Source organism: Eucyclogobius newberryi, unplaced genomic scaffold, assembly GCF_026437365.1.
Source record: "Eucyclogobius newberryi isolate DKJ021-1_F unplaced genomic scaffold, fEucNew1.0.hap1 SCAF_7, whole genome shotgun sequence".
NCBI lineage: Eukaryota > Metazoa > Chordata > Actinopteri > Gobiiformes > Gobiidae > Eucyclogobius > Eucyclogobius newberryi.
This window is the reverse complement of record NW_027316389.1, coordinates 22,055,615-22,078,318: the sequence shown is the minus strand read 5'-3', so window position 1 is coordinate 22,078,318 and position 22,704 is coordinate 22,055,615. Positions and strand designations below refer to the sequence as shown.

The following is a 22,704-nucleotide window of genomic DNA, read 5'->3' as shown; positions in this document are numbered from 1 at the left end:
CCACTCTTCTAAATTAAAACGTGGGACAAATTAGGAACCTGTTCAGCAATCTACAACTTTTGATGTAGTTGTATGGAGTTAAGAGTGGTCAACCCTAAACTGAATATTGTTTACCTGAATGTCAATAAGAATGGGACAGCGGCACAGATGCAGTGTGTGGGCGTTTACAAGCGCGTGACATGGTGCATGTGTGAATGTGCAAAGCAAACATGAGTGATTGACAGTTCTGCTGCAGGAGACAACTTGTTTATGGAGAATGATTGACACATGTACGGGAGTTTGTGTAAACGTCTGCTCTACGTTTCTCTTGCGTTTATTTAGTCCTCAGCATCAGGTGTAGCAGGAATCGTTTCATTCCCACGGATCGCTTGGGATATCACAATATCAAATTTCTGTGTTTCGATTATTATGAGGAATAACATTGCGATAAAAAAAACCTGTGAAATGCATTGCCTTACACGATACTATTCTGAAATTTTGTATCCAGCTGAAATCAAACTTTCTGAATGACAAAATAGTATGTAAGTGATAGTAAGTATACGTGACAAAAACAGCCCGATAAAAAAGTACTTAATTTGCCTTCTAAAATTGTCATGATTATAATTTTTTGTTCTTACGATTATAGTGTGACCAGAATAATCATGTCCCCAATAAAATAATGCAACGGTAGAAAGAGTGGGGATTGAGGGCCCAAATCCTAACTGTCTTGGTCAGGGATTGTATGACGACGTACAGGTATTCTTTAGCCCAAGTGGGGGTCGCTGGGGGTTCAGAATTTCAAGGTATAATGTATTTTCCGGACTATAAGGCGCACCTTTTTTTTAATAGTTTTGGCCGTGGTGCGACTTATATTTATACTTATATACTTATACTTACACTCCGGAGCGACTTATATGTGATATTATTTGTTATTTTCACACTTGCAACCTTATTTCATACTCCAGTGCAACTTATATATGTTTTTTTCTTCTCTATTATGCATTGTTTGGCTGGTGCGACTTATACTCTGGTGCGACTTATACTCCGGAATATACAGTAATTTATTTTAATCGAAAAACTGATTACATTTTGTGAAATTTGCTCAACTAACGAAATAATTAAATACATGCAATTAAACCCGTTTTAAAACCAGTTTGCTTTAGCCCACTGTAGCCTGCCATAGTACTATTCTAATACTTGATTTCTGATGTTGATCTTAACCCGACCTTAACCCAAGATTAATCATTTGCGTTATTCACGTTGTGTGTCAGAAAGTTAAGAAACGTTGTATTTTTAGCTTTTATTCTGGTTAATTGTTATTTATCCAGTCAAGCAATTTCAACATAATTTCAATCTGCAGTTAATGAACTCTCGGATTGATATTTTTGGAAAGTCACTTGCAAATATTTTTGGGAGGCTTGTTCCTGAGGGGCACTTTCACGTCCAAGTTTTGTTGTTGTTGCCTTTTTTCACATCTGTTTCACAGAAATAGAACCTTTAGTGACTGTCAGTAGTTAGGCCAGTAAGGCTAATGGTTTAAAGCAGTTATCTATGTTAAATATACTATTAAAATATGTGCATCTTATTATTATTATTATTATCTTATTATTGTTCACACAGTGTTTAACTAATTGCTTTTTTGATGTACTTATGTATGAGAGCTGGCATTGCTTGTTTTGGGCTTCAAAGACTTGTTGCGCTCTGAAAATCCTTAAATGTAACTTTTCTGGGGAAGGCGCCACCAGCTGGTTGTCTCTATGGAGATGTTGTTCCTTTGCTTTGAATGTTCTCACTATAAGATTGCATTTTTATTTTTACATAAAGATAAGGGCTTTATTTTACAGAACAATTGTAGCATGAAAGTGGGTGTAGACAGTTGGAAAACGGTCAAGGGCTGGTTGAACCCACAATGCTATGGTGGTAAACACTTACTCTTACTTCATTATATTTACTTAATATTCACCTGGTAAAAACGCATTGAGATGGAAATCACTCGGGCCATGTGGACAACAGCACATAAAAACCTTTGCACTTTTGCACTAAAGTAAACACATTGTAGAAGAGAAGATTAAACAACTATATTTAAAAGCACAGACGATGTTCATTGGATTTTTGTCCTTTGATTTTGAATAAATTCATAAATAAGTTTAAGCTGTATTGTGTAGAGCTGGGTTTCGATTCAAATTTCAAGAATCGATTTGATTCCGATTTTTTCGTTTCAAAATCTTTTTTTTTCGATTTCTCAGATCCCATCCGATTCGCTCTGATTTTGATCTGATTTCCGATTCGATCCGATTTCGATTTGATCCGATTTCGATTCGATCCGGGGTTAATGTTATTAAAAATGAAAAATGTATTTGAACAGTTTCCTTCACTTCATGACTGTGTAGAGAAGCAACATATTAAAACTAGTATTATATAAATATTAAACAGCAAATCTTCCAAGTATTGGTAGTTACTGATGGAAGACTGATGAAAAGGTTAAGGGTCAATCTACCTTCAAGAAAGATAATCAAGGAGTCCTGAACTATCTTTCTTGAAGGTAGATTGAAGTTCACTGAGGGAAATGTAGAAAATAATTTTAATTAAAAAAAAAAATAAAAAAAATAAAAAGATCTCTGGACGTACGAATCGATAATCGGTCATTAATATGCGAATCGATTAAAAATCGGAAAATCGATTATTTCAACCCAGCTCTAGTATTGTGGTACATTTCAGATAAAGATGTTACATCTCCATGGTGACAAGAGCGGGTGGCAGACTCTGTTGCACAGTGCACCTTTAGAGAAAGCCTGCTATTTAAACCCCTATTAACCAGTTACTGCTTTACTATACACTCTTTATAAACTACATTATTGTTGTATAACAATCTAGAGAACTGTGTTTTACAATCAAATACTGTATATTTTATAGTGAGATTAAGGCCTGTAAGTTGATTCATGTCAATGGTGATTAAGGTTGCATGATATTGGAGTTATTTGTGATATGCCATAGGACTGTTATCAATATTATTGCAATATTTAAATATACATTGGACACGATCATTTCGGTTGTATTCAAACAAATATGTTTATGCCTTTCTATGGAACAACAGCAAAAACAAAACAATATAGAGTGAGTTATAGGTGAAGATTTCAAAGTGACTTTAATGTAACTTGTATGTATACACATGTATACACATCTAACATATACACAATTTGCTAGTACTTTTCTGTATAAATAGTTGTTTGTCAACAAACCTCTGTGCATTTGCAGTCTTTTGAGTTCAGTTTAAGTTAGATACATGGAGACTAAAATATATATATATTTTTTTCATCAGACGGAGGACCTTGCTGTTGATTATCTTTAGTTTGTTGCGATATTGATACTGGTGGTTGGGGACTATATGCTCTCCTATTGTGAAAGGGTGCTAGCTTGAGTCTCCCCACAGTTCCTGGTCCCCCGCATCAGTGCACGAACCACACCTGGTGCCATAGGTCTAGGAATCACATCTCGTTCATATCACTAGCTGCTTGGCTTTTGTCCCTGTTACATCCTCCCACCTCTCTCTTCCCTCGCACTTCTGCAGCCTCCCTGTACAGTAGGGTTTCCATAGCAACGCTCACCGACATGCAGCAGGTCAGCGTGTCACGAGGGACTCTGTGTTCCACCCTGTGATTGGTCAACCAGTGCACTCAGCTGCCTCCGATTGGCTGCCATGGCCTTCCGGGCTAATGGTGTTTACTGAGATGAAGAGCTAAGCTGACTGATTACCAATCGCACACAGGAAAAGGCAGAGAAGGGCTGGAGATGAGATGAAAAAAAATCATTTTAGAGAGAATGAGTCACGATTAGGAGAGATTTGAGAGCACACAACAGAGGCAGATATTGTGATGAAGCTAATTGCCACATACTGACTTAAACAAAAGCCTTGTTTAGTGAGAAAACAGTGCAAATGGAATTAATTCTTGTCACGCCGCAGCACATGACAGACGATTGATTACACACGTGCATCCATGACAACTCTCTGCACAGCCTCACACGGCCGTCAGCTGATGGCCATAAACTACTACAATGGCTTTGTTTTACTTTAAAGCTGTGGAGTTTTCAAAGCATTTCTGACAAGGAAGTTGTTCAAATATACAATAGTCTCAGGTAACATTGTAAGTTGTTTATATGTCAGCAGTCTTCCGACTTTGTCCATATAATTTTAAGTAAAAAATTTGACTAATTAACTGGTGTTTCTCCTGTACAGCTGTTTAATTTTACCCTTGTTTATAAATGCATATTTTTACACCTTTAAGATTGAAAGGTTTTCTGTTCATCTTAACATTAGCACACAATACTAAATGTGTTATGAACAAGGACTGTTGATTATTTTAGTTGTTGACTATTCAGCTTTATTTTTATTTTTTGTTTGTTTCTCCACATGACTAACACACACAATGCTCAAATGCAATGTTTTTTACTAGGCCAAGCATACCTTTTATCAGCTGCACAAAGCTTCGGCCTGGTTAGTGCTGGGATTAAAATCCAGTGTGTCATGACTATTAATCTGAATATATTTGCAAGCCTTTTTGAACAGAGGCTGTGTGGGAGTATACCCTTCATACTCAAAGAAGACTTGTTTGTCTGCACCTCTCGTTCGCACATGAAGTGGCTTTGTATTGATTAAAGAGGTCCTATGAGATCGCGAGATACAAAGAATTTGTTAGCGGATTTTGTGTAGTTGATGAATTAAAAAAAATAGAGTAATGCCTCATATTTGTGCCATTCTGGTCGACTGTAAACTATGTGTGAGATAACAGGTCACAATATGGAGTGTGTTTGGGAGTTTTCCTGAAAATCTCCTTTTAGACCCTTCGTTAAATTATTGCTTGGATTTTGATCTTATTTATCATTGAAAGTCTTAAATAACTCAAGCCAAGCAAGCGCAAGACTGATTATTTATTATGATATGTTGGAGTATTTATCCCCCAAACAGGCACATCTCGTGTCAAACATTATCCAGATCATTGTAGCGTGAATATCCTTCCACATTTCCACAATTGGATTAAATTGAATTTAATTAGTTGATCAGTAAACTGAAAAGAACAATCATAGCAATCTTTATTAATCTTCAATTTAAATATATTATGTACGCAAAACATTTTAACTCAAGACTGGATAAAAAGCCGTTCAATTTTGAATTATTATTTAAAACAAGTCCTTAAAGGGAAGTGTTGTCCAAAGCAAAAATAATTTTGGCTCCAAAATGTGATTTATAGCTTTAGACTTGAAGCCACATTCCCAGTCTGTGCTGTGGCTTTGTTCTACCTTTTGCACAGACTTTTAAGAGTTATTACTTGATGAAAAAATCTAACTAAAATGTTCAAATTCTGAAACTCAATTGTACACATATTTGAATGGTTTCACTTTAGTTACTAAAGTCCCATGCAGTGCAGCAATAGTTTATGTAATGATGTTTGATCTTTGTAGTTTAGTTTAATCGGATTAGTGTGTCGGTCTGAAACATGAAATATCAAAGTTGGACAGCTGCCCTACACCTCTGCCAGGCAACATTTGTACATAAATACTGCTGGATTATAATGCAATGTGTGACTAATTAGTACAATACTGAATGTGGTCATGTGGATGTACTCCATGAGTTCAGTGAACACTGTTTCCCAGGATGTGGAAGATTAGCATTATTTGTCTGAACAACAAAAAACTAATGTTTAATCATAAAATGAACACAATTTCTTTTCACATTTAGGTCCCCTCGGCTAGCAAAAACTTTGTTTGGTGTGCACAGAATTTGAATGGAGCTATTAGCAAATTTACAATTAGTTTAGTAACAGTTTATTTGGTAAAATACTGAAAACCATGTCTAAACCAGGACTTTGAGAAATCGAGCTAAAATGATCAAATGAAGATGGACGGACTTTAAAACACAGAAGAGCCCATCTGGTGGACAGCGATTACCACCTCATGACACCATCAGGTGGCATTTTGAGTAATTTCATTATCAACAGCTGTTACTATTACTTTCCTTTCTCATTGAGTCTTGTAAAGTTGTATTTAGAGTGATTCATGGATGTTTGAGTAATCTTTATATTTAAGGCGCCATTGCTCCGAAAATTCCAGTTTGCTACTGTACAAAAGTGATCAGCAGAGTTGAGGTTGTTATTTTTTTTAAATAGCTCAAAATCCTTAGCGTAAAACTTAGCTATAGCATTATTTAGTGTTCTGTGCCCTCCTCAGCTCTTCCTTCCACTTCAACAAACACAGACATACAAGTGCTGACATGCTGAAATGACACATTAATAATTCATAAGATAACCAATTTCAACAGCTTCACACACTGCTCTGTGCTCTCACTGCACTGGTTTACAAATCAATAGTTTGAGGTGTTAGTAAGATGCCTGGGCTGATATGCATAATATCAATCCTTATGTATTGTGAGTGAATGAGTGCCCTTAAGATCCCATTGTTGGAAAATGGACACACTTTAGTTGAATAGCTAATTATGAATTCAGCTCGGGTTTGGCTTATGATCAAATCTGAGTCTCTATTAGGCCACAGTAGCTTTGATCTTTTTACATTAACCCACTGTGGGCAGCCTTCTTTGTACAGCAGCCTGGACCCTAGACACTGAAAAAATGGTAGTAATAATGAAGAGGTCATTTTGTGCATTAAATGGAGAACTTTCAACATATGAATCTTTTGATAACATTTTCTAGTTAGAGAAATACAGAAATAAAACCAGCACACACTTTTTAACGCTAGCCTGGGAACAGAAGGTTTTGTAATATCACAACTAGGGATGTCAATCACAATATTAATGGATAAAAATCCCATTTTTCCCTGTGCCAGTCAGACACTGCCAGCTCAGCTCTTGTTATTTTGGCCTATGTCATCAGAGGTACAGGACTCCTTACAACAGAAGCATAGTCAGACTGGACAAGACTAGACCGAAGTGCACATACAACAGCAATGTCTTTGGGTTCATGTCTCTGGGTCCTGCTCTGACGGTAAATGAACTTCCCCTGTTGCCTCATGCATCTTCTTTCAACTCTCGGCTACTTCAATTTATTCTACAGCAAATATATTTGTAAGAACTTAAACATAATAATCATGCTCAATCTACACCAAAAAAGTTACACTACATGAAAAGTACTTTTTATCTAGCTGTTTCTGTGACAATATCATGCCTTTTTCATTCAGAAAGTCTGATTTCATTAAGCTAGACTTGTGAAATAAAACTAATTAACGATTTCACTGTTGTTTGGTCATAGTTCCAACAATTGTGAATAATTGTATAATCATGATGTTTCTTCTCACAATACAGATATTGTGAGAAAACGCATATTTTCTGGACTATTATAACTGTTGTACAGTCTCATTTTTCTCTTCTGGCTATTTGCTCTTACATTGTCCCACACCCAGAGTGAACATTTGAAAATTACAGAACCTTTGTTGCTTCAGGCTCCAAATTGTAATTCTATATTTGATCTGAAAAATTTAGTCATTAGCAGTGTGTGGTTTGTTTATTCTGTTTAATTGAAATATAATATTTTTATTATTATTATTATATTATTCAAAATGTTTCCAATGCCATCTCCAGCTCCACAGTGTCACTGCTCGCTCTAGAGGCGTCTTGCTGCCTCAGGCCAACTCTGCCAGGGAATGCTTTTTCTGCTGTGATGTAAATTCTCTTTTAGTCTATTTTTGCAAAACACGTTTTCAGTGTTGTTGATAGGACTGCTATATCTCTGACTTCTTTTACATACCCCAGCCAATGGTAGAAATGGAAATTATGTATTTTTGTTATTCATTGATTCCTCTCAGTAAAAGAAGAAGAAATTAATTAAAGCTCCTTCAGCTTTCTCCTGTTCCTCACGTTGTGCGTTTCAGCACCATGGAGAGTGACAGGGAGTCAATGGAAAAACAGCACTGTGCCCGCCAGAGTATTTGATCCACACAGTCCAGGCACACTTTCATTTGACACACCATCATGTCAATGTGCTGGTCTACTATAATCTATACATCTGTTCCAGACACCACAGAACACTATCACAAGACAGTCACTGAGGTTTGAACCCTGCAGAGGATTGACCTTCTAATAACCTACAAAATACATTTAAATCATTATGTAATTGTAATATACAGTCTTAATCAAAGCACAACTATGACAACTTAATTTCCTATCTCCCTTATTCTTATGAATAAGTCATTACAACCAAAGAGGTAAAAATAAAACAATCCCATCCAATCCAACTTTATTTGTATTGCACATTTTACCAACACAAAACAAGTACATGAGTACAGAACAAGCGCAAGCTAAATATGTAAAAATGAATAAAAACAATAATAAAAATAATTTTAAAAATGTACAAATCAAATACAAACAAACAAAAAACAATATAAAATATATAAAATAATAAAAGACAGTCAGAGAAACACCAAATTCTCATGCCAGGTTAAATGCCAGTGAACAAAAGTGCGTTTTTTGTTTGTTTTTATTTTATTTACAGATACAAAACAGTAACAATAATTGGACAACAAAAACAAACAAAAAAACGCAAAAGACAGACAACACAGACATTAGACAAATAGAGGGACATCAGTCTATAAACTTCAGAGCTGGGTGATTGTGTGCGTGTGTATGTGTGTTTGTGAGAGTGTACGTGTGTGTGTGTGTGTGTGTACATATGTGCACGTTTGCATGTACGTGTTTGAGTGTATGCGTAGATGTATGTGTGTTTGCGTGTGTGTATGTTTGTTTGAAAAACAGAGTAAAAATGTTTTATATTATTATTACCATTCTCGCCATGCTACCATATGTTGTACAGTGTGTTTTTAAACGAGACTTAAAAGTATCAACCGAAGGTGCAGTCTTTATGTGGGGAGGATGTGCGTTCCAAAGTGTGGGGCTGGCTACAGAAAAGGCCCGGTCGCCCCGGTTTTTGAGTCTCGTTTTTGTGACAAGAAGTTGGAACTGGCCCTCAGACCTCAGCGATCGCGCAGGAGTGTAGGGAACAATGAGGTCTGAAATATACGTGGGGGCCAGTCTGTGGAGCGCTTTAAAAACAAACAATAACATTTTTAAATCAACTCTAAAATGAACGAGGAGCTACTGCAGTGAGCATAAAATAGGTGTAATATGTTCTCCACGACATGTGCCAGTTAAAAGACGCGCAGCAGAATTTTGAACTAACTGTAACCGTGACAGGTTAGCTTGGCTGATACCAGTGTACAGTGCATTACAGTATTTAAGACGTGTAGAGATAAAAGCACATATCACACATATCACTAAAAGATAAAACCGATTTGAGTCTAGATAAAAGTTGAAGGTGATTAACCACAGCATTTATCTACAATAATTGCTATATTGTAAAAACAAAAACGTATTCACTCTTGGATAAGCAAATGCTGCGAATGTTCAGATTCTCATGCACTGCAACAATAAACCACGAGGGTTGTACTCAACAACAGCTCTGGCTTTGTTTTATAAGAGAGGTCTTTTTGTTAAGTACACAGTTTTCCTCTTATTATATTGGTGTAGCCCATAGTTGATCTGTTTTTCCCTCTCTCTCTCCAAACATTTTGGTGTCAGTTTAACAAGATGCTAATCTTGTCAACAGCTTTTTAGATGTGTGCATGTGTTTCCTTTGATCTCTGATACATATGCTGACATGACAAAGGCTCAAGCCCAGATGTGCCGACCAGCTGTCTCTGGCACACTGTTTGTGTTTGTGCCTTAAAGGTGGACGACAGGATCATCTTCACAATGAGAGATTCAACTGTAATGATATGTGCACTCTTTCTGACATAAGCAACATAGTCCATGGCTTGTAACCTCAGCTTCATTCAGCACTTGCACTTCTCCGACACTTGAGCCCACAAGGGAAATTTTAGTTTGCAATGGAGCAGGGAACATGGTTGCAGTCCTTATATGGGTATGTTGTTTGGTTAGAGCAAGTGCGTTTGCCACAGAATGAATCAGTGCTGTTACATCAGAGGTATGGGCAGGCAGGATGGATCACTTCACTCCCATTGGAACACACACTTCCGCTTGTGTCAGTGAGAGAGACAGAGAGAGGGGAAATGTAGAAACACTGTTGCCCTACTTTCACCAACATGACAATGTGTGGACTTGTGCAGCAGCACTTTGTGAATGAGACACTGCTGGAAACTGAAAACACCCCGATTCTTGTCATAAATTGTGACACAGATTGTCACTGTAGTATAAAAAAGGATAAGCTCTTGTGTAATAAAACACTGACTTAAGTATTTTGTTTGTCTAAATTGTTGACTATTACTTGACTATTCTAATGTTCCAATGATAAATGTTGCCTTGGGTATAATGTAACTTGGCATTATCTCTGTTCCCAGGTACTTTCCAGGGTCAGTGGGTTGGAGGGATGCGTCATGGTTACGGGGTTCGACAGAGCGTCCCATACGGGATGGCAGCCGTCATCCGCTCCCCCTTGCGCACCTCCATAAACTCCCTGAGGTCCGGGTCAGAGCACAGCAATGGGACGGCTCTGCTAGACCGGACTGGGGCAGTGGTCCCAGTGCCGCCCTCCGGTCCCGGGACCCTGACTACCAGTGTGTCCATGTGCAGCACTGGGAGCAGTGGCAGCAGCCCCGCTGTGTCTCGAGGGGGCTTTGTCCTGACGGCCCACAGTGAGGCCGAGCTGCTAAAGGGCAAGAGAAAGAGTGGCTTGTTCAGGAGGTCCATCCTCTCCGGACTCAAGCTCAGGAAGTCTGAGTCCAGGAGCTCGCTGGCCTCACAGAGGTCCAAACAGAGCTCTTTCAGGAGTGAGGCCGGGATGAGCACCGTGTCATCTGCTGCTTCAGACATCAACTCCACTATAAGGTACCCAACAACAACAACACACACCAAATACTTAACAACTTGTTCCCAGTCAGTGAGAGTGAAGGGGCAGCCTTAGCATCCATTGGAATATCTTATCTTATCTTAAATGAGTCATTGTTAGGGTATTGAGTTCCAGAGTGGTGCGGATGGGACAGGTTTGCTGAACACCTTGCACTACCTAAACTAGGGCTGTTTTCAAAATATCGATACGGCGATATATCGTCACGGGCTATACAGAGCCGCCGTATCGATACTTTTCAATAACGTTAATTTATTAAAAATTGTCCGGGCGGCCGTTTAGAAGCTCCCTCCTGTAGAGGGCGGTAAACAGCGCGGAACTACTGAGACAGACACACACCGTGCACCAGCGTGTACACAGGCCTGAAGAAGAGCCTTTGGCTCGAAACGTCGGTACTGTTACACGCCTCCCTTTTCCATTCTATTTGGTTTCCTTTTTCAATTGATTTCATTCCTTTCACCCCTTTATTTTATACAAATTCAACGCAGCCCCGGAGCTAACTTAGCCCCGAGACCGCCATTTTAGCCCCGGAGCTAACACAGCCCCGACGCCACTACAACAGCCGAACCGGAGGCAAAAAACCGGACACAAACCTGACACCAACATCACACACATCTTCCCTACTCTACACTACATAAACCAAACGGTTAAACAATAAAACCGAGCGGTTAAACAATACAACTATCCAACAGGGCCCCGCTGGAGCGCCTGTTAGCTTAGCGTTAGCTGCGGCCACTTCCGCGCTAGCGCTACTTAGCCTAGTGCCGAGCCCGACCCGACGAAACGGGTTTTTAAGACCAAAACAACAACAAAAAGACACAAACAGAGGGTCAACAGACTCCCACACATCACACACATTACACAGACCTTGCCAATTGTTTGGCAACTTTACTTGAATATGTTCTTTGCATAAGCTTTGTGGATAAACATGAAAATTCATGCATTTCTTATCCGGAATAAAACAAATGCCCATTTGGTAAACTTTAAGACCCTTTCAGGATACGTATCGTAATGAGGGAATTGTAATCGGGACATACAAGTATCGGGATATACAAGTATCGGGATACGGATCGTATCGCGACCCCTGTATGATACAGGGGTCCCTACAGACCCTCGCGATACGATCCGTATCCCGATACAGCCTGTATCGGGATACAGGCTGTATCGCGATAGGGATCGGGATCGCGAGGGTCTTGGCAATACCCAGCCCTAACCCAAACCCTAATTTTTATGGTCTGGCCAGTTGGATAAAACTACTGGTCCCTTAATGCACACACTCTCGAGAACTGTTGCTAAGTTTGCTGATGGAAATGCGCCTGCATTTGTAAAGCTCTGGCATCTTGCTTTAGCCAGCATAGTTTGTAGTCAGATAGTTGAAGTCTACAGGAGAACTAAAAGCAACAGAAGCCGTCCCATGTAAGAACCTTTGGAAAGGGGGTTAGGGTTAGGGTGATAGGTCTAAATCTGCACAAAAACCCAATCATACAATAAGGAAGAAAGACAAGAGATAAGTCATCCATATATTTAACTCTGGAGGACTACGGAGGAGAACCGTACAGAGAGATATGGCTCCAGTCACAATGTGCTGAGGACACCTCACCCTATACGTTCTGCCATCTCTGCCATTCTGTTCTTCTTTTATTGAAGGGAAGGCCCTGGTTACAATTGGTTGTCTAAGGGACAAGGGAGGGTCATCACAAGACGGCATCACAAGACAAACACTATGACACTAACCCTTAAAATTGCATGTATAGTCAGTTGCATTGTCCTTCTGGGTCCCAGCAGGAAGCACACTGGGTGTCATGTGAACCACACAGGGTCTCGTCCAGGATCATGTGTTTTTCTCCTCCGACACACACACCGTGTTTGATCAGGTTCTCCCCCTCCGAAGAGACAAGGCAGTCTGTCTGCTGCAACTCACACAAAATAGTCACACATCCTCTTTTTGATGATAACATTATTATCCGTAGGCTTTTCAGCAAATACATGTTTAGCAAAATACATGATACATTAGTAAGATAAAATGTATAAATCCAACATAGGGTTAGGCTCCACTTTTCTGCAGCTCAAGGTGGCTGCAGTCCGAAGATTAAACTGAGTTTACTACTTACCTGGCCCTGTGCCCAAGAGGACAGTTCCCATGGTCATGTGATGTTGATGCCTGAATGCTTGTAATAATGCTTACGGCGAATGATAATATAATCATTTGCATATATCTTATGATTTTTAAGCATATTTAACTGAAAATAAAATTGTTGGTCTCCTTTGTCTGTATTTCAGTCTTGGAGATGGAGATGCAGAGCTGGCGGTTGCTGATGATGATGTGGACGCCACGGCTACAGAGACCTACAGCGGCGAGTGGAAAAACGACAAGAGGACGGGGTTTGGGGTGAGTCGTCGCTCTGATGGGCTGCAATATGAAGGCGAGTGGCTCAGTAACAAGAGGCATGGCTACGGCTGCACCACATTTCCCGATGGCACCAAAGAGGAGGGCAAGTACAAGCAGAACATCCTGGTGAGCGGCAAGAGGAAGAACCTGATCCCACTACGAGCCAGTAAAATCAGAGAGAAGGTGGACCGAGCCATGGAGGGAGCGCAGAAGGCCGCGGATATCGCCGGGCAGAAAGCAGAGATCGCCTTGTCCAGGTACAGCTATATTTTAAAGTCTTTAACCAGACCGTGACAAGCAAGCACTTCCTTTTGAAATAGTCTATACAAAGAATTGGTACGATCTTTGGGTATTGTGTAGATGCAGATTTGGGTTGGATGCACAAACAAGCAGAAAACCACTTACTTAAGGACCAAATATAAACATATTGTGTCAGAATCATACAAGCACAAAGGTACAGGTACAGCCAGAAAGAAAAAATATGAAAGTCCAATTGTATTGTATATGTTAGTTCTTGGATGTTTTGGTTGCTGTTTCTTTTGCTGAGATCTCTGAAACTTTTTTTCTTAAATCACCAGAAGCGTGCACCAGCAATTCCGTGCTAGAGGTTAAAAATAGCAAATGAAAGACTTTTCTTGTCTTCAAACGTGGTCTTAAAGCCCCTCTGAAAAGGATGACTAACTAATTTACTCAATGCAAAGTTTAGTGGTGGATAATAGATACTACATTCTCTGTGCAATGAGCCTACAGCTTGGTTTAAGAGGTTATGTATTCAATACATAACACACAACAAAAGTCAGTTTGGATTTAGTGATGAACAATATACATAATAAAAAACAATATCCTAAAGTAAGTGTGACTTAAACATTAGAGTTCTTTTGATTACATGTCCGGACTCCCTGTTGATGCTGATATTGTCTAATCTTGGAAACAAAGCAGGGCTTGGCCTGGTTACCGGTAGATCCTGGATGGGAGACCGCAGAGACCTGCAAGTGCCACAGAGGGCAGCAACGACTCAAGTCCAGACTGTCCATGTGTAATAGGCAAGACACATCCTACCTTTGTATGAAGCGAGTGTGGGCGTGACTGATGGAAGACGGAGGAGCCTCACTTCTCTCAGTCTGCCCCAGGGCAATTGTGGCTTCAAAAGTAGCTTACAACCACCTAGTGTGGAGTGAATGAATGCAACTTTGAGCTTCTGAAAAAGTGCTATATAAGACTTAATGTATTATTATTTTTTTATTGTCATTTGGAATTGTCAATTATATGTTTGAGCTTTTTACTTGAGGGGTTCACTGCCAATTCTTTGCCAATAAAAGCATTACTGGCAGATTAAATAATACAAATCATTGCATTAGTCTTATTAATACATTAGTCTCATATAGCACCTTTCCCAACACTACTGGTGGTAAGCCACAGTTTCCCTGAGGCAGACCAATGGATCAGTCAGTGTCATAGGATCCTCCGACCTCATCAGTCACTCGCAGTCAACAAACCTACTTGGTCTGGAGATGGACCTTTGTGGATAGGTTTAATTGAGATCAATGACAGATTAAGCTCCGGATTTAGGTGAAGATGAATTAGGAGTTAAGAAGCTTGTGTCCAGTGCACCAGGGTAAATGAGCCAGTCTGTTCTGGAGAGGAATATGTTGTATCAACATTTGTTTACCAGCTCTGTCTCCAAAGTAGAAATGAATGAACTGTCATGGACACGTTGATACTGTTCTCTCATGAGGACTAATCAAAAGTAGGTCTATAACCCAATTTCCCCCAGGAACCAGGTTATAATGCTCTGTTGACAGTTCTGTGTCTTTTATAGTAACATATTTGACCTTTAACACACGATTATGCTAAACCTTTCTGTCTTTTTGTTGAAACTTTTGAGAACTTTCTATGGAAAAATACATGCAAGCTTTAGAAGCATTGTAATTGTGCTTACACTGTTTGTAACTTAATGTCAGTTCTTGATTTTAGTCCCCCAAATTTCTGCAAATTAAACTTAAATCACTGAAGTCACTGAAACTCGCGCTTTAGGTTGGTTAAACGAGTTATGTTGGGCATGGCCAAAATTAAACCAAATTTGTTTTGGTTTATTTTTTTGTCCCTGATGAGCCACCAGAGATTTGGATAGTGCTTTCTGCCATAATTGGCCTGTAGCATTGACATAGATTATGACCTCACCTGACCACACCTTGAAACTGCATCACTTTAGAAGCAGATTCAATTTAACTATGTTAATTCAGAAAATATAAATAGAGGGACCAATCCTGAACTATTATTTGAGGGTAAAAAGTAATAAATTAAAACAGAGCTATGAATGAGAATCTGGACAAAGCTCTTAAGTAAAAAACGCTTGCAGGCACAGGGCTCAGCAACTGAGCATGCAGGCATGAGTGCACAGTAGCAGTACATACAGCGCATAGCATGCAATGATACTTGAGCTGAATCAGTAAAGATCCAATCCTATTAGTCCCGATGGCCGCATCCCTCCGAGGGCACTGGGAAAACACTGCTGCAGCAGCTTACCTTAACCATGCAACACTCACGCAAACACTAAAGAAAATACTTCATTGAACAAGACAATGCAAGTGGCTACTGGATTTACAAAGCAAATGCAAGTGAATTAATCTAGTTTTGATTTGGAGATAAACTATTGCACAAATTCCTACCCAAAATTAACTTTTTACTAAAATGGTTTTGTTTTGTTTTTTCACAATAATTGCCACTTCCATAGGCTCAACAGACCTATACATTGTTAGTAAAGCACATCACCGTTTCAGCATGTTTAGTGGGCCAGCACCTGCACCAGGCATGATTCAGTGCTAGTGCAGCCTCTGCAGAGAATTCTGGAGGTTCTGAGCTGAACATGAGCCATGGCCTGTCCATAAACTGATCTACAAGTTAAGGCAAAGGTTACAGAGGTTCAGGTTTGGTTGAAATGCCTGTTTTATAACCATGACGATTGTTGGCTACATACCCTCCCTTTAAGAATAATGAATTCTCTGCACAGGAAAAAAGGTTAATGCTGCATATATGAAACTATGGTCACACATTTAATGTAGGCCTATTAGTCTTTGAAAAGTTTTGATCCAAACTGATCTTGCCATGAAAAGGAACATTTTAACACGTACCAGGACAGGACAGCCTTTGTCCCAAAACAGAATTTTTCCCCCTGTTGTTACTTCCTGAGCGATCGTTACAGGTGAAAATAACACAATGTTCCTTAAAGTTTATAGTTAAAAACATCAACAAACCCTAACCATATAAACCTTAATGCAATGTTTTTGTGCTACGGTACTTTTTTGATGAATTTATTGCTAGGTAACGTATTTACAATTTTGGATGTAACCTTTTCCTTATAATGCAAAGTGCCAAGTCCTATTTTCTCATTTTGTACAGCATTCATGTCACAAATGAACCCATTAAACAAATGAATGGGGCAGTGCAGTATCAAAGCAGGACAAAGGAGGCTGAGACAGTGTAAGGGAGAGCCTTGTGCCCCCATCTAATCGGATCAGGGCTCTCTAAGCACTTCCATTGTCTCCGTCGTTACTCCAGGAGCCGAGGACGATACATGATTCATACCTGGACATGAGCTTTCCGGTTTGCATTACTCGAGTCTGTTCCCGGGTTTTAGGCCGAAGGATCAGACCAGGTGAAGGAACTGCTCTAGTCTGAGGTGTCCTTTCTGAGTCACTGCAGGTAACGATGCAAATCAGACAGCAAGCCATGGATTATTTTTGTATTATATAAAAAAGCACACAATAAATTACCACAAAGGAGATTGAAAAATAATATATAGGGGCGCTATGGTACAATAAATTATTAAAATGTGATCATATGTCAATGAACTGCGTCATATTGATCACTTTTTGCCTGAAAAAAAAAAAAAAAAACTCTAGTGAAGGTATAAACATTCCTTCACTTAGAGAGGTACAAATTCCTTTAATTGACAATTAGAAAACTTGCGTTACTCTGGATTCCTCCTCCCACTACCTATATCATACCGATAGAAAGGCAACCCCATCTACAGAAAAGAAGACTTTGTGATCAGCTTGCATAAGTAGATCTTTTGTGAAGTACATCGTGTGTTAAATTTCCCCTTAATTGTCCAGTTGTCTGCTATCTATCGTCTCTGCTTTTTCTTGAATCTTTGGCTGTGGTTTAGTTGTTGGTCTGGTGGTTGTGTTGCATAATCGAGCTGCTTTGAACGAGCCGCTGACTCATCGAGAAACAGGCTGTCCCCGGGATCAGCACGAAGGGGACAGGAAGTTGTAGATGAGAGTTTGACGATGTATGAGGCGAAAGCAGTAAACATTAAACTAGAGGAAATGTATATTATATGATACACTTCTTTGCTTCTTCTTACCATCCTCGTCCTAGCCAAGGGTCCTTCTTCAGTAATACAGTAGGTCAAAATCATGCTGCGTGCCCTGTTTATTAGCTTCCAAAGTAAATTGCAAGAGTTGTCCATTTATTACAAAAAATATATTTTAAAAATGAACAGCAACTAACATTTTTGGCGGACTTTCTGGGGATGAAAATGACATTGAAACATAATTTACACAATTTATCCTGGACAAAGATTTGTGATTTATGATCATAGCCTCAAGTGCCTCTTCCATAACTTTACTATTTGGTAATCCAGATGTCTAGTTGGCCATGCAAATGCTATTTTGTCTATTCCAGCAGATATCTGGCACAGTAAAGCATTAGGAATAGCCCAAGCTGCTGGAGCAGTTTGCAGGTAGAGCACAGAGATGAACAGAGAGAACCACCAAGGCACAGAGGAGGAAATCAATAGGCATCGACATGTAACGCTACATCAAGACAGTAACAGCCCAGAAAGCGAGAGAGAGAGAAAGAGAGAGAGAGAGAGAGCGAGATAGCTGAACCTAAACTGAGGTGGAGGCAAAAGAAGTGAAATTGAGAGAAATATGTAACAAAAAGACAGCGCATAGAAGAGATAAAAGCTTAGCGTGATAAAGGATCAATTAGAGAAAGGCCAGTGTGGCGCTACAATAGTCGTTAACATGAAGAACCAGGAAAGATGTGAAGGACACTGTAATGAAGATGTTGCACAGAGCAGGAGCTGTATAATGGGTTATTATACAAAGTTTCTAGACAGATTATTATGCTGAATAGGCAAGGCAAGGCAAGTTTATTTGTAGAGCACATTTCATACACAAGGCAATTCAAAGTGATTCACACAGCAGGAAAAATGCATTAAAATCACAAAGAAATTACAGAAACAGAAATACAATAAAATTAACTAAATTAAAAAAAATATCAATCCAACCGATTGCCTAAACTAATAAAATCACAAACAAAAGAGAAGAGTGCAAAGAAAAAATCCTTTCAGTCATATGCGCAGCTAAACAAAACAGTTTTTAGCTTAGAGTAAGCTGTCATTGTCAGAGTAGAAGCCTGTCTCACATCTTCAGGAAGACTCTTCCAGATTTTAGCTGCATAAAACTGAAAAGCAGATTCCCCATGTTTAGTCCTGACTCTGGGCACCAGCAAGAGGCCGGTCCCTGAGGTCCTTAGAGTCCGAGATGGTTCATATGGCACTAACATATCCAAGATGTACTTTGGTGCTAGGCCATGGAGAGACTGCTTTAAAGTCTCTTCTCTGAGACACAGGAGCCAGTGCAGAGACCTGAGAACAGGACTAATGTGATGGTACTTCCTGGTTCTGGTCAGGACCCGAGCATTAGCGTTCTGGATGTACTGCAGCTGTTTTACAGCTCGTTTGCAGAGGCCAGTGAGCAGGCCGTTACAGTAGTCTAATCTACTGGAGACAAACGCATGGATAAGTCTCTCTAAATCTGGTTTTGACACTATATTTTTGATTTTGGCAATGTTTTTTAGATGGTACAAAGCTGCTGATGTTATTGATTTGACGTGGCTATTAAAGTTCAAGTCTGAGTCCATTATTGTCTAAAGACAAATATATTTGTCTTGAATAAAGACAAATATCTTGCTTTGCTGTTGCTTTGTTTACGTTGTGCTTTCATTGTTTCTTTGTGAGCTTTGTGAGCTTTTATAAGATATGGATATATGTGCCCCTTTAACCATAACAAAACTCAGGATGAAACAAATGACCAAGGCTTTTTTTCTGGATAAAAAGATACATTAAAATGCCATGCTAGTATTGTGATGGGATAGACTAATTTAGAAAGTCTGAATACCATAAAACCTCCTGATACACAATAACCTTTTTGCCCACAGTGCAGCACTAGTGCATTTTACTTTAGGTGACTCTATACTCATTATGTGATCAGATTTTCTCTCTCTTAATTGATAGATTTTAAATATTGACACTGTCTGGCTGTTTTCCTTCAGGACATCGCATGCGCAGGGTAAAGCAGAGGCAGCAGTAGCCGCGGCTCTGAAAGCCCAAGAGGAGAGTCGAATGGCCAGAGTCATTGCCAAACAGTTTTCCCCTTCATTCCAGAACCCAGGAAATGGTAAGACAACATCTATCAAAATTAATTGTATCATAATTTATGGCCTTGACTGGTATTCAAAGGCATAATACAGCATCATGTCTGCTGGCTAGAACTACTGAAAATTATAAAGACAAATGTATAACTCCCTGTTTAAGACAACCAAACGACTCCCATATGACATGTTTCTTACACCGTAACCATATACCATGTAGATACATAGGTTGTTTACATAAAGCCAGCTGAGATCCATGTCCACGTGTGTGAACACATGCATGATAAAGTTCAGCTCAAAGCTAAGAGCCTGTGTATGTCTCCATAAAGGTCACTGTCCACCTCCCTCCATCTTTACATTAAAGTTTGTGTCAGTCTCGCCTATAAACACTGCATGTCGACAACAAGACCCTCTTTGATCCCACTCAGATGAGATCTTTTCCCACACAGTCATTTATGGGATAGCAAAAGATGCAAAGTTATTTAGATAGATAGTAAAAGAAACATGCAAATTCAGATGCACTTTCTAAACACAAGTGTATTGTAAACCGTTATAACATTCTAATCACGCGAGCTCTCAATGTTTCTCTAATGAAATACATGGACTGTCTATGCAAAAGTCCAACTCTTAGACTTGGACTTTATTGATTCACTTGGGAAAATACTTAGAATTTAAAAAAAATTGTGATTACTCAAAATTAAAACAATGGTCCCACTAATGTTCCTCATACAAGTCTATGCAAACATTCACTGGTTTATTACTGTTTTTTTTTTTTTCTCCCAGGTATGGAGGTGCAGCGTCCCAAGCGGCAGGTGTCCAGTGAGTTGGAGGGCGAAGGTCTGTCGAGCAGCGCTGGCACCGCTGACAGCCCGGACATCTACGTGAAGAGCGCTGCTTCAGACGACCCCTCGAATGATGCCGTGACCCCTGACCTCAGCCCCCCCTCCTCCTCGCCGCCCCACACACCGCCTCCTCCAGCACGCCCGTCCCAGCGCAGTAAAAGTGCCCGCTTCCACAGACAGACTGCTGTGGACCACGGGGATAGGGGTAAAGAGGGAGCCAATGAGAAGACAGGTAATGGGCAAAAGGAGATTCAGGTGTTGATAGAAGGAGGAGGGGAGAATGGGAAAACAAATGAGTATAACAGGGCCAAAAGCTGGAACGAGGACAAGCGCAAAGCAGCACTGTCCAAAGAAAAAGGCTTCAGTGGACGTGTTGTAAACAGGACCAATGGACACAACAAACACTCTTCCTCCAATATCAAATCTCGGGACCATGATTTGTCCAATCACAGACAAACACGGCAGGAGCGGTGGATGGAGTCGTCGTCCTCAGCTTCTTGGACGTCCGGCGGACACAGAGGCAGAGGCGGCCGTCTACTGGAACAAGATGAGGAAAAAATCAGCAACTATGAGATGGAGATGAAGCCTTTACAACCCAGAGACTCCACTACCCACAAGCCCATTGGGCATACGGAGGACAGGCACGTTCACAACGAAGGCCGCTCTCATACTGTCCCGCGACACAGGCATAAGAACCGTGAGACCAGGGAGGGTCGAGAGGTGCGGGACACTGGGAAAGAGTCCAAGCAGGACAATGCACGCACAGGGGACAAGATGGACTCAAGGCCTCTCCGGCGGGATCTCACCCTCTCGCCTCCCCTCAAGTCCTCCCCCATCACACCAGAGCAGGACCTCAGCATTACACAGGGCAAAGGCAACTCGGTGAGTCTCCTAACCAGTCCTAACCAGCAGTTATCATTTTATAACACATTCTCACAACGTAGTCAATAAAAGACACACACACATACGCACACACACACACACACGCACGCACGCACGCACACACACACACACACACACACACACACACTTAGAAGTTATCCTGTTCTCAGAAAGCTTAAGACTTTTTTTCTGTGTTACTTCCCATTTGCCACTACTTTACCTTTTTTAGTTAGTTTATAGTTGCGATGTTATTTAAAAATGTTAAAATGGCAACTACATAGTTTTCAAAATTAGGCTATAATAAAATAAAGAATTCCTTATAGGGTTTATAAATGACAACAGGGTGTTAGCTACATTTAAAAACATTTTCATTTTGGTTGCTTTGCTTTATGAAATTATGATACCAGATATCTTGATGTTGCATTTGGGCAGTAAATACCATAAACAATAAAACATGAACATAATAAAGGGACATAGCGTTGAGTGATCAGGGGTTTTCTGACTCCATGTTTTAAAATTCCCTCTGCATGGGCCATTTGTTGTATTTGCCATGTCTCTGCCACACATTGATTTGGCTAAAAGGATTTGTTGCCCACTGTCATGAGGATACATCCCATCCCCAGTGACATAACACAATGTTATCCCACATATTAAGATAATCCAGGGGGAAAGCACTAGCTTTACCCTTGTGAAATAACCAAACATTTTTGTCCGATGAGCAAGCCGAGGATTATACTCTTATAATATAATGTTTTGGCTTGACTCAAGCTGGTGGACTGTCCCTGCCATGTTAATCCCACGCCGTAAGCATTAGCTAATGAAAGCTACAGAAAACTAGCAAAACAAAAAGGATATACTTTGATTCATGTTACTCTAATGTGTATCTTGGTGTGAGTTGTTTGAAGTTTCTGTACACAGATACAAAATGTTTGTACCTCTGTGATAAACAGGCTTTTGAATTGCACTATATATTCACCCTTACAGTTTACATGGCTAATAATGTCTTGTCCAAGTTCTGTGCTGGGTGTTTTAAAGTTTAGTATTGTGATTCATATAACAGTAATGTAAAAACTGGAGGGAGACCGTGTTGCAGGTTCTTCTCTGTTCTTGTGTGTAAACTCTACCCTCGTCAGCAGAGAGTGGAGCTGGTTATTCAGATGTTCATTGTCTGACAGAGGAGCCCAGCGGTCCTCCCTGCACCTTAGTAACAGCACACTGGGACCCGCCCTGTTTCCTCTCAGCCGCGCTACTATTGGCTCATTCATGCTCTGTTGCTAGGGAACAGCTTATGCCTTGCTTCGGATGC

At 40.0% G+C, this 22,704-nt stretch overlaps 1 protein-coding gene across 1 annotated transcript in view; it reads left to right on the top strand.

Annotated features, from left to right (window-relative positions):
• Window positions 1-22,704, top strand: part of jph3b (junctophilin 3b) — a 29,230-nt gene that overhangs the window by 2,653 nt on the left and 3,873 nt on the right. Inside the window, exons 3-6 of the mRNA XM_072434536.1 lie at window positions 10,336-10,822; window positions 13,122-13,487; window positions 19,576-19,700; window positions 20,458-21,398. Coding sequence (XP_072290637.1) covers window positions 10,336-10,822; window positions 13,122-13,487; window positions 19,576-19,700; window positions 20,458-21,398 — 1,919 coding nt within the window. The remainder of the gene's footprint in view (window positions 1-10,335; window positions 10,823-13,121; window positions 13,488-19,575; window positions 19,701-20,457; window positions 21,399-22,704) is intronic.